The sequence below is a fragment of the Catharus ustulatus genome, chromosome 12 (assembly GCF_009819885.2).
Source record: "Catharus ustulatus isolate bCatUst1 chromosome 12, bCatUst1.pri.v2, whole genome shotgun sequence".
NCBI classification, from domain to species: Eukaryota; Metazoa; Chordata; class Aves; order Passeriformes; family Turdidae; genus Catharus; species Catharus ustulatus.
The window spans coordinates 20,339,902-20,355,832 of record NC_046232.1 but is presented as its reverse complement, the minus strand read 5'-3'; the positions used below and the strand labels follow the sequence as shown (position 1 = coordinate 20,355,832).

Below are 15,931 nucleotides of genomic sequence, written 5' to 3'. Positions count from 1 at the left end.
ATAAAAGGTAAATAATAAATAAATGGTAAATATTGACTAAATAAAAGGTAAATACTGATTAAATAAAAGGTAAATACTGACTAAATACAAGGTAGATACTGAACAAATAAAAGATAAATTTAAAAAAGGAAAATACTTTGTTTAATTGCCCACTTCAAACTTCAGAGAGCTGTAAGCACTGCCAGAGCAGGATGTGTCACTGGGATCACAGTGGGATTATTTGTGCAATATCACTTAAGTGAGGAGAGTTTAATTTTTAATTATTTCAATTAATTTATTGCTGGGAGATTTACTTGGAGAATTTCAAGCTCCTCTTGTTCCACCAATTAAGAGGCAGAGATTCAGAGCCTGCCTGTGAGATCTCAGTGAATTATGTAATGAACTTTTTTTAAAGTTATTGTTTGAGTTCAGACAGAGCATCCCCAAAAAACCTCCCAAAATGCCAAAGGATTTGTTTCAGGTTGGAGATGACCTATTTTTTAATTGCCTCAGCTCACAGGATTGATTACACCTCTCAATAATTCAGGAGAATTACTGAAGTGCTTGTGAATATTTGGATACCACCAAGAGCCCAAATCTCAGACAAAAACGTGACAGACACGTCCCCACTCCCACAGTGGTGACATTCCCCAGCCTGGCTGATAAATGACATTAAAACAGCTTCAAAAAGCCCAATTTCCATAAAGATCCAAGACTTCAGTTATTCATCTGCTTTGCTTGGAATCCAGGCAGAGTTGTTTTTTAAATGTACAGTAATTTCATGATTATAAGCTGCAGGTTACAATACAGGGTGTGATAAAAGGTTTCTGTTCTGTCACCATCTGCTGAGGGTGGGGCAGTGATCCTGATCAACATGGGAGATATTCTGCTAATGGGCATCCATTGAAACCAGGCAGGGCAGTGTTCTTTATCTCATGGGATATCTCCTGTTCATGGCCATGTTTATAAACCAGCTGGGGCAGTGTTCTTTATCTCATGGGATATCTCCTGTTCATGGCCATGGTTTATAAACCAGCTGGGGCAGTGTTCTTTATCTCATGGGATATCTCCTGTTCATGGCCATGTTTATAAACCAGGCAGGGCAGTGCTCTTTATCTCATGGGATATCTCCTGTTCATGGCCATGGTTTATAAACCAGGCAGGGCAGTGTTCTTTATCTCATGGGATATCTCCTGTTCATGGCCATGGTTTATAAACCAGGCAGGGCAGTGTTCTTTATCTTTTCACAACCCATCCTTCCTCCAGCCAGTCATTTTCTGCTCATGGCCATTGAGTCCCACTGTGGCACTGATAAAATTACTGCATCCCATTGGGAGTTGCTCCAGCCAGGGGGAAGAGCCCAACATTTCTTACCAAGATAAAAACAGAGGGTTTGGGACACTAAGGGAGCCCCTTTCTCCACTGGACTCCAGAGGAAAACCGGATTTCTCCACATCACCACTGGAGCTCTGGAGGGAAACTGCACCTTGTACAGGAGCACTGCTCCAGCTGAGCCACATCTGTCACTGCAGGAGGATGCAGCCACCATGGGATGGGACTGCTGCCAACACCCTGCCTGACGGGTGTCAGGCTGTACTCTGACTGTGTCAGGGTTTGGGGTTTGTTCTTTGTAGTGCTGTATTTCTATTTTAATTTCCCTAGTAAAGAACTGTTATTCCTATTCCCATATCTTTGCCTGAGAGCCCCTTGATTTCAAAATTATAATAATTTGGAGAGAGGGGGTTTACATTCTCCATTTCAAAGAGAAGCTCCTGCCTTTCTCAGCAGACACCTGTCCTCCAAACTAAAACAGCAACTTTTCATTCTTTGTCCATATATAAGCCCCACCTGATTATAAGCCACACTTCGGGTTCAGACCAAAATTTCAGTCAAAATGGTGCAGCTTATAATGGTGAAATTGCTGTACTTTAATCTGTTCTCTGCAAACCTCATTAATCTCATTTACTCCAGGAAATCATCTCCTTCCCATGCAATAAATGCACTTTTCTCCTCTCTCCCCACAAGAAGGAATCCTTCTCTCCAAATCCAGATGCTCTGTGCATTTAAAGCTGCCCAGAAGGAGCCAGGGAGCTGCTCCAGCTGCACTGTTTGGGATCTTGGGGGGGATTTGCTCAGCATTACCTCGTGGGTAGATCTGGAGAGGCTCTATCAATTGTCCATTCACCTGCTGCTCCATCACAGTGGAGTAATACTGAAAAAAAAAAAACAAAAAAGAGATCACTCAGTCATCCAGGAGTGGTAAAAGCACTCAGGGTTTGTGTAATTTTAATTTTCTTTGGAATTGCCACAGTAGAGATCAGCTTTGAAATGGCTCCTTCCCAAAAAAGGGACAGAGGAATTTAAAAAAGGAGGGATCTGCTCCAGGCTCCCCTGAAACCTGGGAATGCTCCAGCAGGGGAGGAAATAAATATTTACAGCTAATACAGGTGAAGAAATATTTACAGCAGATGCAGGTGAGGAAAGGAAATATTCACAGGAAATGCAGGTGAGGAAATATTCACAGTTAATGCAGGTGAGGAAAGGAAATATTCACAGGAAATGCAGCAGCTGCCACAGCTGGAGGAGGCAGAAAACCAACGTGGGACACAAAGACTTGATGCAAAAATGCCTCAAACATGCCCCAAACACACCCCAAAAGTGCAGCCAGGAACAGCCCAAGGGAATCCCAAAGGGATCTGGAGTTGGGGCAGTGCTGAAGGGTCAGCGGGATCCCAGAGCTGAGATCCCAAAGTCACTGCACACATCCTGCACAGGAGCTCTGCAGTGAGCCTGGGGGTTTTTATTGGTTAAAAAAAGGCTCAGAATGGGCAAAAAGGGCTGGAAAAGGAGCTGAAAAATCCAAAATCCAGGAGATGCTTGGGCCATGGAGCTGGGAATGTTCTCCTGGAGAAGGGAAGGTCCAGGGAATCCTCAGAGCCTGAAAGGATCCAGGAGAGCTGGGGAGGGATTGGGGACAAGGGACAGGACACAGGGAATGGTTTAAACTGGGATAGGAAAGGGATGAGTGGGATATTGGGAATGGGTTGGGAGACCTGGGAATGTTCAGCTGGAAAAGGATCCAGGGAATCCTCAGAGCCTGAAAAGATCCAGGAGAGCTGGGGAGGGATTTGGGATCAGGGATGGAGGGACAGCACACAGGGAATGGTGCCAGCGTGGAAAATGTAGATTTAAATGGATTTTGGGCAGGGACTCCTGGCTGGGCTGGAATTCCCAGCTGGATCCCTGCAGTGTCCCAGGGCAGGATGGATTTTGGGGTTGGAGCACCCAACAGTGAAATCTGTCCCTGTCCCTTTGAGCTGCTGAATTCCCATTCCACCAAGGGAATTCCACAACAGCACAAACATTTCTGCTCACTCTCTGGATAAAAAAAAAAAACTCAAATAAAAACCTGAGAGTGTTTCCTGCCCCTCCAAAAAAAACCAAACCAAAATAAAACAAACAAACAAAAAAAAAACCACAATAGAGGGGGGAGAGAGAGGGGGAGAAAATCCCAAGGCCCTGTCCATTACTCAGCAGTGATGACAAGTAAATGAAATATCAATCATGTAAGCTGTCAACCTTGTGGGACAGCAATAACTGTTAACAAGTAGTGTGGAAAAATTGTCTGGAAATGGCTTGTCCTGCACACAGCAGTGCTGCAGCTTTCCATGGCAAATTAAGATGCCAGTGGCTATTTGGAACATTGCTCAGGTATTCTTTTTTTAATGGGAAATTTGCCACTTATTGATCCAGAGCGTGTAGCCCTTGCTGGCAGAGAGCTGCAAGCAACTTTCCAATCAGTGGCTGTCAAAAAAAATTCCTGCTTTTTTTTCTACAGACACAGGGCAGCAGCTCCCTGGCTGCCCTTAATTACCTGCAGTGCCCAGCCCTGCAAAAATCCTCCCAAAATCCCCCCAAAAATCAGCCTGACCCAAACTGTTCTTGCATCAGCTGAAAGAATTCCAGACCTGAATTAATTTCTTGTGCAATTCATAAAGCAAAGAACTTAAAGGTAAGGTCAGGCAGGATTCAAAATATCTTCTAAATTCAAATATGTTACAGAGTCTAATCTCATGGAATTATTTTTATCCTCTCAAATTAAAATAAAAATCCACTTTAAAAATTTTTTATAATTTTTTTACTTTATTTTATTTAAAAATAAATCCACTTCATTTACATTTCAGACAACACCTGCACCATGTAAAAATACTCTCCCAGCTGGCCAATCCTCCAAATATTTGTTGCAGGCCTCCAAAATGAGTATTTTTCTTCCAAGATGATTAAATTAATTCATTTCCTAGGCTCACAACATTCCTTTTGTTGGGAACACATCCCAAAACGAGCCCACAGGATGTGAGGAACTCAAACCACTCAAATAAAAAACTAGTTTAAAACTGAAGGGATTTTTCTGAGAAGCTGCTGAAGCAGAAAGAAGTCATTTGGAGGCATCCCATAATTTGGAAGGGAAAGCAGAGAGTGGAGCAATCACAACTCTAATGTACTGAAACTTGAACAGTGAGCTTGGAAGCATAGCAAAAAAAAAAAAAAAATTATCTTCCCAAGGCATGACTCATCTGGAAAAAAAAATTCAGAGTTTGCCACTTTAAAGGGGAAAATAAAAGAGCTGAGATTTGATAGGAAAAGAGAAAAATGCAGGAATTGGGGTGGGGAAGGAGCTGCTGGGTGTAAAAAGAGCTGAGAAGATCAAAATCCTAAAAAAGAAATGGATTCTGGATGGGAATGTTCAGCTGGAGAAGGATCCAGGGAGAGCTCAGAGCTCCTGAAGGGATTTGGGATCAGGGAGGGAGGGACAGGACACAGGGATGGCTGCAGAGTGGGAAAATGGGGATTTTAATGGGATTTTAATGGGATTTTAATGGGATTTAACTGGAATTTCAGTGGAATTTCATTGGGATTTAACTGGAATTTTAATGGGATTTCAATGGGATTTAACTGGAATTTCAGTGGAATTTCAGTGGGATTTTAATGGAACTTAACTGGAATTTCAGTGGAATTTCACTGGGATTTTAATGGGATTTCAGTGGGATTTAACTGGAAATTCAGTGGAATTTCACTGGGATTTTAATGGAATTTAACTGGAATTTCAGTGGAATCTCACTGGGATTTTAATGGGATTTAACTAGAATGCAACTGGAATTTAGCTGGGATATCACTGGGATTTAAATGGGATTTCACTGGGATTTAATGGAATTTAATGGGATTTAGATGGGATTTAACAGGAATGCAACTGGGATTTACATGGGATTTAACTGGGATTTAACTGGAATTTAAATGGGATTACACTGGGATTTCACTGGGATTTATGTATTTATAGTTATATGTTTTTATATTTATATATTTATATTTTTATTTATATAGATTTCTATTCATGTATTTTTTTAATATTTCTATTTATATTTTTACACAGCTTTTATTTTCCACACCCCCACCTACACAAAGCCTCCCACAACCACTTCCATCTCCAAAAAAAAAAACCAAAATACATCTTTAAACCCTCTCTGCACACTGAGCCTGCAGCTAGAATAAAAACCCCTCAGTTAGGAGGGCTGCAAAAGATGAAAAGCAGATTTTGAAAAATTTTTGGAGCCCAGGGGTTGATTTTTAATGAGGCGTTGCTTTAAGTACTGCATAAAAAATCCCAGAAATTGATAGTCCATTGAGCCTGCCCTCCACCTAATGCAAAAGTCATTAAAATGCATTTTTCTTAATGTTTCTGCTATGAGCAGTAAGTGAAAAAGGAGATTTTGATTTTTATTTTTGCAAGTGGAGCATGGCTGGGGATGTGGTGTGAGACACCTCCAGGAAAATCCAGATTGGAGTTGGATGTCTCCCATTAAACAGGGAAAAAAAATATTAATAAAATAAAATTTAAAAAATAAAATAATAATAAAATATAAAATAAAATAATAATAAAATGAAATAAATAAAATTAAATTTAAAAAATAAAATAAAAAACAAAATAAAAAATAAAATATTAAAAAATATTAAAAATAAAATATATAAAATAAAATATATAAAATAAAATATATAAAATAAAATATATAAAATAAAATATATAAAATAAAATATATAAAATAAAATATATAAAATAAAATATATAAAATAAAATATATAAAATAAAATATAAAATAAAATATAAAATAAAAATGGGGGAAATGAGGATTTTTTGTGGTTTACTCACATAGGACAGCATGGCCTTCATCTCCTCATCACTCCTGACCGTGATCCTGTCCCCATCCTCATCCTCATCTGCCAGGAAAGAACACGGAAAAATTAACAGGAAAATGATAATTTCAACAGGAAAATTATAATTAAACAGGGAAAATTATAATTAATAGGAAAAATGACAATTTAACTGGAAAACTTGGACAATTTTAACTGGAAAAATGGCATTTTAACAGGGAAAGCAACAATTTAACTGGGAAAGCAACAATTTAAACAGGAAAAATTACAATTTAACAGGGAAATGACAATGTAACAGGGAAAATTACAATTTAACTGGGAAAGCAACAATTTAACTGGGAAAGCAACAATTTTAACAGGAAAAATTACAATTTAACAAGGAAATGACAATTTAACCGGAAAATGATAATTTAACAGGGAAAATGATATTTTTAACTGGGAAAATTACAATTTAACAGGGAAAATTACAATTTTAACAGGGAAAATTACAATTTAACTGGAGATGACAATTTAACAGGAAAAATTACATTTTTAACAAGGAAAATTACAATTTAACTGGTAAAATTACAATTTAACAGGAAAACTTGGACAATTTCAACAGGGAAAATGACAATTCAAAAGGAAAATTGAACAATTTAACACAAAAAATGACAATAATTGGTGGCTAGAAGTCACACTTACACTCAAATGCTGTGGTCGTTGCATCTGGCAAAACCTGGCCAATGACATCCTAAAAAGGGAAGGGAAAATTAATTAAATACACTCCAAAAAATTAATTAAATTAAATTTTTAAATTAATGACTGCAATTAATAAATAAAATTAAATTCATTCAATAGCAAATGGGAAAATAAAATCAGCATTAAAATGAGGAAGTTTTTAGGGCACAACACAAATCTGCACCAATTGGGATTTTTTTTTTCCTGCCCCTCCAGGAAAATGTCATTTTTTTTCCCCAAATATCTCCCCAATAACTGCAAACAGCTCTGTGGTGTCTGCTCCTGCAGGTGAGAAAATTGATTTTTTCCTTGACTTATTAAAAAAAAAAATAAAAGAGCACCAAATGGATCAAAGCCAGCCATAAAAAGAACTTTATGATTTTTTTTTATTTTTTAAAAACACCCAAAGAGACAGAACCCCAAAAACCAAAACACAAAAACATTTCCAGCCACACACCCCTGCTAAAACCCAGATTTTTTTTGCTGGGACCTAAAGAAGAATTTCATCATTTTTTTCAGCCAAAACAAACCAACATTTCCAGTTCCAACCCCTGCTCCAACCCAGATTTTTTTTTCTGGTACCAGAAAAGAACTTTTATCATTTTTTTCAGCTTTTACCACTTTTTCAGCCCAAACAACCCAAAATTTCCAGTTCCAACCCCTGTTCCAACCCAACCTTTTTTTCCTGATACCAAATAAGAACTTTTATCATTTTTTCAGCTTTTACCATTTTTTTTTTCAGCCCAAACAACCCAAAATTTCCAATTCCACTCTCTGCTCCAACCCAGATTTTTTTGCTGGTACCAGAACAGAACTTTTCTCATTTCCCCACCTTTTATTTCTCATTTCCCCACCTTTTATTTCTCATTTTGCTGCCAATCCAGGAGTCCCAGCGTGGCTCTGCCCCTTCCTGTCCCACCCAGCCCTGCCCCAGAGTGCTCAGAAATTAATGAATTAATTAATGAATTAATGAATTAACGAGGATTTATTGCACTGGGAGCATCCCAGGGTGCTCAACCCCCCCTGCCAAAGCTCTCTGCATTTTCCCTCTTTCATCTAAAAGGCAGGAAATTAAAGATTCTGTGCTACAGAATTAATAAAATGGGAAAGCAGCACGAGATTTCCACAGAGCCAACCCAAGCAAGTAATAATAATAATAAAAAAACCTTAAAAACTTTCTCCTGGTATTTATTTAGATGCTAAAATAAATCAAGAGATGGGATTCAAACTCTTCACTGCACACAAGAAATGGAATTGTAAAATTTGTAGAGGTAAAAATGGTAAAACAAACAACAAACAAATAAATAAATATTTCCAGTGTGGCTTAATTATGGAATTGTAAAATTTGTAGAGGCAAAAATGCAAAAAAAAATTTCCATGTTGATAAAAATTCCTCCATTCCCCAGGGTTCACCCCTGTCAAAAGCTCCTACTTCTCATCAGAAATTAGAAATAATAATTCTTTCTAGTAGGAAATTCTGCCTAAACAGAAGGCTGCACTAATTATTTCTAAATCCATCAGTTGAACACTGAATATTCTTCAGCAAACACACTTTAATTGTGTTAGATTTAACCCCTGGTAAAGGTTCATCTATGGGCACATGGATGCTTCCATGAAATGGATTTTAAATTGTTTAAAAATTGGATTTAAGGGGTGAGGAAGCATCAGAGGCAGCTCCAAAGTCTGCCTGGAAAACTCCAAACCTCCTAAAAAAAACTCCAAACCTCCTAAAAAAACTCCAAACTTCCTAAAAAATCCTTCAAATCTCCTAAAAAAATTCCAACTTCCTAAAGCTCTGAGAAAACTGAAATAGTGATTAAAAAAAAAAAGTTATTCTCCTGCAGCCCCTCAGAATAACTTTTTCTGTGCATTGAGATTTCTTTAATACAAGTAATAATGAGTGAATTATGCACTGAATAAACTCCAAAACTTTGCAGAACTCACAAAAATTCCATCAAATAAATGAATTTCAAAAGGCAGCCTGGCAGGCAGGGGAAGGGAAATCCCACCCCAAAGTGCTGAGACCTCAGGCTGACCCAGGATTAAAGGATTATTCCAAATTTCAAAGGATTACACGTGCACAGGGATTTTCTGCTCTCACCACTGAGCTCATGAACAATAAAACACCAGGAGGAGAAAAGCAGGGAACAGCCAAAGGAGCTCCCAAATCCAATCTGTTCTGTTTCTTTGGAGAAAGCAAAAATGTGAAAGCTCTGCTTAAATATTGAACCCACAGCTCTCTTTTTGCACTTAAAACTTGTTTTATCTCTCTGTAGTTACCCAGAATTAACTGAAAGACCCCAGCACAGTAGACAGCTTGAGGAAAATAAAAATAAGCTTATTGTAATTCATTTAGTGGGGCCTTAAAAATAAATCCATTTACTGGTAACTTAGAGGCCTGCAAAGCTGATGCACAGAGAATTTATTTAAAGTGACATCATGAAGAACATCCCTGAAAATGAGGATGCAAATAAACTTGCACACCAGCCTGAAATGCTGCAGGGCTGCACTCAAAAATCAGCTTAAAAATCACCTTATTTCATTTAATTCCTGTATTTATCTGCCCCACCACTGCATGGATTGGAGCTTTATTTAATTTAATTCCTGCATTTACCTGCCCCACCAAACCTAGGTGGATTTGAATTTTATTTCATTTAATTCCTGCATTTACCTGCCCCACCACTTCTAGTTGAATTTGAATTTTATTTCATTTAATTCATGTATTTACCTGCCCCATCACTTCTGGGTGAATTTGAACTTTATTTCATTTAATTCCTGTATTTATCTGCCCCATCACTTCTGGGTGAATTTTAATTTTATTTCATTTAATTCCTGCATTTCCCTGTCCCACCACTGCATGGATTGGAGCTTTATTTAATTTAATTCCTGTATTTATTTGCCCCACCACTTCTAGGCGAATTTGAATTTTATTTAATTTAATTCCTGCATTTCCCTGCCCCACCAAACCAGGAGCTTTCAGGAAGCTTCACTGCTGTAACTCAAGATCCTCTGTCCCACTGACCACGATTTCTCTACTTTCATTTCAAATAACCAACCCAAATTTACAACAATTCTAGAACAGCAAAGGATGATCCAAGCACCAGGGGTTATTTCACTTTATTTTGGGGGGAGAAAAAGGAAAACACGAAGCAGAGTGTGGAGAAAATCAGAATAACTTGCTCCAATTTTGTTTAAGGGCACAGAAAATCCTCCCCTCCCAAAAACCTCCCTGGCCAGAGAAAAGCTCTGCTCCCACTCCCCCATCCACAGAAAGTTGTGGATAATGCTAAATGTTGGGAAAATAAAATTTCTGTCATCCCTTCCTGCAATCCTCTGGGTCAAACACTGAATATTTTCCAGCAAACCAACCCCTCAATCCCCTTTTGACAGAATCAAAATCCCTGTCCAATGTTAATAACAAAAATAAAAGGTGAATATGCAGGTGATGGGTACAGGAAGATTTTCCTCACAGAAATAAAGGCACACAGAGCCCCGTGGGTGTGCAGGGATGGGCAGAAATCACGGGGTGCACAGCAGAAATGGGATTTGCTCTGGGCTGAGGATGCAGCCAGGGAAAAGTGGGAAAAACACCCACTTATATTTCTGAGTGAATGGATAAACACCCATTGGCACTCCTGAATGGGATAAACACCCACTGCCATTCCTGAATTAAACACCCACTGCCATTCCAAAATGGGATAAACACCCACTCGTATTTCTGAGTGGGATAAACACCCACTGACACTCCTGAGCTAAACTCCCACTGCCATTCCTGAGTGGGATAAACATCCATTCCCATTTCTGAGTGGGATAAACACCCACTGCCATTTCTGAATGGGATAAACATCCACTGCCATTCCTGAATTAAACACCCACTGCCATTCCTGAGTGGGATAAACACCCACTGATATTCCTGAATTAAACACCCACTGCCACTCCTGAGTGGGATAAACTCCCATTGCCATTTCTGAATGGGATAAATACCCACTGCCATTTCTGAATTAAACACCCACTGCCATTTCAGAATGGGATAAACACCCACTCATATTTCTGAGCGGGATAAACACCCACTCATATTTCTGAATGAGTGGATAAACACCCACTGCCACTCCTGAATTAAACATCCACTGCCATTCCTGAGTGAGGGGGATAAACACCCACTGCCATTCCTGAATTAAACTCCCACAGCCATTTCTTAGTGGGATAAATTCCCACTGCCATTCCTGAGTACATTAAACACTCATTCCCATTTCTGAGTGGGATAAACACCCACTGCCACTCCTGAATTAAACACCCACTGCCATTCCTGAGTGGGATAAACTCCCAGTGCCATTTCTGACTGAGTGGGATAAACTCTCACTGCCATTTCTGAGTGGGATAAACACCCACTCATATTTCTGAGGGGGATAAACACCCACTGCCACTCCTGAATTAAGCACCCACTGTAATTCCAGAATGGGATAAACACCCACTGCCATTTCTGAGGGGGATAAACTCTCATTGCCATTCCTGAGTACATTAAACACCCATTCCCACTTTTGAGTGGGATAAATACCCACTGCCATTCCTGACTGAGCGGAATAAATTCCCACTGCCATTCCTGAGTACATTAAACACTCGTTCCCATTTTTTGAGTGGGATAAACTCCCACAGCCACTCCTGAGTGGGATAAACACCCACTGACATTCCTGAGCTAAACACCCACTGCCATTTCTGAATGAGATAAAACACCCACTGCCATTCCTGAATTAAACACCCATTGACATCCCTGAGTGAGTGGGATAAACTCCCACTGCCACTCCTGAGTGGGATAAACTCCCACTGCCATTTCTGAGTACATTAAACACTCATTCCCATTTTTGAGTGGGATAAACTCCCACTGCCATTCCTGAATTAAACTCCCAGTGCCATTCCTGAATGGGATAAACTCCCACTGCCATTCCTGAATTAAACTCCCACTGCCATTCCTGAATGGAATAAACTCCCACTGCCATTCCTGAATTAAACACCCACTGCCACTCCTGAGTGGGATAAACTCCCACTGCCACTCCTGAGTACATTAAACACTCATTCCCATTTTTGAGTGGGATAAACTCCCACTGCCATTCCTGAATTAAACTCCCAGTGCCATTCCTGAGTGGGATAAATACCCACTGCCATTTCTGAGTGGGATAAACTCCCACTGCCATTCCTGGGTGGAATAAACTCCCACTGCCATTCCTGAATGGGATAAACACCCACTGCCATTCCTGAACTAAAATCCCACTGCCATTCCTGGGTGGGATAAACTCACACTGCCATTCCTGAATTAAACACCCACTCATATTTCTGAGTGGGATAAACACCCAGTGCCATTCCTGAGTAAGCAGAGCATCCCTGTGTGCAGATGGACCAAAACCAGAGCAGGGCAGGGGCTGAGGGACAGGGGGACAGCACAGAGCCCAACTCCAGACAGGAGAAATGCCACAGGAGCAGGAGCAGCCCAGGTGCAGAATCCGGCACTTTTCCTGAGCAGGGAATATTCCTTCCCAAAAACACAACAGGCACTGAGCAGGGAATATTCCTTCCCAAAAACACAACAGGCACTGAGCAGGGAATATTCCTTCCCAAAAACACAACAGGCACTGAGCAGGGAATATTTCTCCCCAAAAACACAACAGGCACTGAGTAGAGACCATTCCTTCCCAAAAAACAACTTTTCCATCCCAAGGCACTCAGGAGAGGATGCTCTGACCTGGAGATGTCCCTGCTCACGGCAGGGGGGATTTGGGGACTCTAGAGGTTCCTTCCAGACCACTCTCCCACTAAAATCTTCTGCCAGAACCAGCCCCAAATGCCACCAGCCAGTGGATGGCACTGGGACCCCTTTGGCACAGAGCAGGGTGGCACCTCCAGGCTGGGAGGGGGATCCTGGTGACATCCCTGGGCTGGCTCGAGGGTTTGAGTGACATCCTCTGGGCTGGGAGGGGGATCCTGGTGACATCCCTGGGCTGACTCGGGCTGTTCAGTGACATCCCCAGGGCTGGCTCAGGGGTCTGGGTGACATTCCCAGAGCTGGGACAGGGGTCCCAGTGTCATCCCCAGGACTGGCTCGGGGGTCCCGGTGACATCCCCGCTCCATCCCGGTGTTATCCCCGGTCCATCCCCAGTCCATTCCCGGTCCATCCCGGTCCATCCCCGGCCCATCCCAGTCCATCCCCGCTCCATCCCCAGCCCACCCCCGGGTTGGTTAAGCAGTCCTGGTGCCATCCCGGTCCATCCCCGGTGCCATCCCCGGTCTATCCCGGTCCATCCCCGGGTTGGCTCCACTGTCCCGCTCCATCCCCGGTCCATCCCCGGCCCATCCCCGGTCCATTTCCAGTCCATCTCCGGTCCATCCCCGCTCCATCCCGGTCCATCCCCGGCCCATCCCGATCCATCCCCGGTCCATTTCCAGTCCATCTCCGGTCCATCCCCAGCCCATCCCGCTCCATCCCCGCTCCATCCCGGTCCATCCCGGTCCATCCCCAGCCCATCCCGCTCCATCCCCGCTCCATCCCGGTGCTATCCCCGCTCCATCCCGGTCCAATCCCCGGTCCATCCCGGTCCATCCCCGCTCCATCCCCACTCACCAGCACGTCCCTGAAGAGCAGCTGCGGCGCGGAGTGCACGGTCCAGTCCACGGCGGCTCCGTCGGGGATGTGGATGCGGATGACGAGCGCCTGGCTGTCCATGGCGCCGCAGGGGCCGCAGAGCAGCCAGAGCATCCCCGCCCCGCGGCTCACATGCTGCGGGCCGGGCCGGGCCGGGCCGGGCCGAGCCGAGCCGAGCCGAGCCGAGCCGAGCCGAGCCGAGCCGAGCCGAGCCGAGCCGAGCCAAGCCGAGCCGGGCCGGGCTCTGCTGCACCGCCCTCCGCAGGAAGGAGCCGCTGCCCCGGAACCAAAACGGAGCCGGGAGGAGGAGATGAGCGGCGGGGGAGGAGGAGGAGGAGGAGGAAGGGGAGGAGGAGTCGGGGCTGTGCCGGTGCTCAGCGTTCGGTGTGTTCTGTCATTGTGCCCCGTGCTGTGGCAGGGACAGCGGGGCTGGGGTTGGGCTCGGTTCGGTCCGGGTTATCCCAGCACGGACACAAACAATACACGGACCGAGCCGGGTTATCCCAGCACGGACACAAACACGGACCGAGCCGGGTTAACGCAGCACGGACACACGGACCGAGCCGGGTTATCCCAGCACGGACACACAAACACAAACACGGACCGAGCCGGGTTATCCCAACACAACACACGGACCGAGCCGGGTTATCCCAGCACGGACACAAACAATACACGGACCGAGCCGGGTTATCCCAGCACGGACACAAACACGGACCGAGCCGGGTTATCCCAACACAACACACGGACCGAGCCGGGTTATCCCAGCACGGACACAGACACAGCACACGGACCGAGCCAGGTTATCCCAGCACGGACACAAACACGGACCGAGCCGGGTTATCCCAGCACGGACACAAACACGGACCGAGCCGGGTTATCCCAGCACGGACACAAACACGGACCGAGCCGGGTTATCCCAGCACGGACACACGGACCGAGCTGCGCTGCGGAACCTGCCCAGGGAGCTGGGGAGCCACTGCCCCTGGAAGTGTCCAGGGATGTCCCAGTGTGACACTGGAAATGTGTAGGGATGTCCCAGTGTGACACTGGAGGTGCCCAGGGATGTCCCAGTGTGACACTGGGAATGTCCAGGGATGTCCCAGTGTGACACTGGGAGTGCCCAGGGATGTCCCAGTGTGACACTGGAGGTGCTGGGGGATGTCCCAGTGCGACACTGGGAGTGCCCACGGATGTCCCCATGTGACACTGGGGGTGCCCAGGGATGACCCAGTGTGACACTGGGAGTGCCCAGGGATGTCCCAGTGTGACACTGGAGGTGCCCAGGGATGTCCCAGTGTGACACTGGAGGTGCCCAGGGATGTCCCAGTGTGACACTGGAAATGTCCAGGGATGTCCCAGTGTGACACTGGAGGTGCCCAGGGATGTCCCAGTGTGACACTGAGAGTGCCCAGGGATGTCCCAGTGTGACCCTCAGGGACACTCCTGGGGATTTGGAGGTGCTGGCTCGGTGAGCCCCAAGGTCTCTCCCAGCCTCGGTGGTTCTGGGCTCATCCCTGCAGAGCAAACCGGGAATGGGAACTGGGATGGGCACTGGGAACTGGTCTGGGAGTGGGAACTGGGAATGGGCCCTGGGAATGGGGACTGGGACAGGGATCAGGTCTGGGAATGGAAACTGGGAATTGGCACTGGGAATTGGCTCTGGGAATGGGCATTGGGAATGGGAACTGGGAATAAGAACTGGGAATGGGAACTGGTACAAGAACTGGGACAGGAACTGGGAGTGGGCTCTCGGAATAGGAGCTGGGAATGGGAACTGGGAATGAGAACTGGGAATGGCAACTGGGAATTGACACTGGGATTGGGCCCTGGGAATGGGCACAGGGGACAGGCACTGGGAAGGGCTCTGGGACTGCTGTTTGGGACAGCCAGACAGGAGCAGGAAGGGCTGGCAGCTCTTGTGCCAGCAGCTCCTCTCACCTCACCGTTCCTCACACCCCAGAGCAGCTCCAGGTACAATTCTGGCATCACAGATTTCCCCCCATATTCCAGTGATGCCCCTGAAATCAGCCTGGCCCAAACCACGATCCTTCTTTCTGATGGAAGAAAATCCCTGCCCACCTCAGCCACAAAGAACGTGTTTTGACAGCTCTGCCAACACAAAACACCAAACCCAGCTTTTGAAAGAAGCTCTTCACTGGCACGAGTCACAGGGAAGGCTCTCTGCTCTGCACAGCTCTGCAGCATCAAACAATCCCCTTCTTTTAACAGAGAACAGCATTAATCTCAATTGTGGGCTATTGATCTGTGCATTTTATCACACTCTCTCACATTATCATCTCTGACAAACTGGCCTATTTGAGTTATTTTATCAATTTACAGGGGGGGAGTGGGAGGTATATTTAATTCCTGAAATGTCTTCAAGCTTCTTCATATTTGAA

At 44.3% G+C, this 15,931-nt stretch overlaps 1 protein-coding gene across 2 annotated transcripts in view; it reads right to left on the bottom strand.

Moving 5' to 3' along the window:
* MAP2K5 (mitogen-activated protein kinase kinase 5) overlaps window positions 1-13,691 on the bottom strand; it is a 129,609-nt gene extending 115,918 nt beyond the window's left edge. For both annotated transcript variants that reach the window (XM_033070741.2, XM_033070742.1), the window contains exons 1-4: window positions 13,512-13,691; window positions 6,865-6,913; window positions 6,182-6,249; window positions 2,122-2,191 (exon numbers count right to left, since the gene is read on the bottom strand). In XM_033070741.2, coding sequence (XP_032926632.1) covers window positions 2,122-2,191; window positions 6,182-6,249; window positions 6,865-6,913; window positions 13,512-13,646 — 322 coding nt within the window. In that variant the 5' untranslated portion in view covers window positions 13,647-13,691. The remainder of the gene's footprint in view (window positions 1-2,121; window positions 2,192-6,181; window positions 6,250-6,864; window positions 6,914-13,511) is intronic.
* Window positions 13,692-15,931: the final 2,240 nt, after the last annotated feature.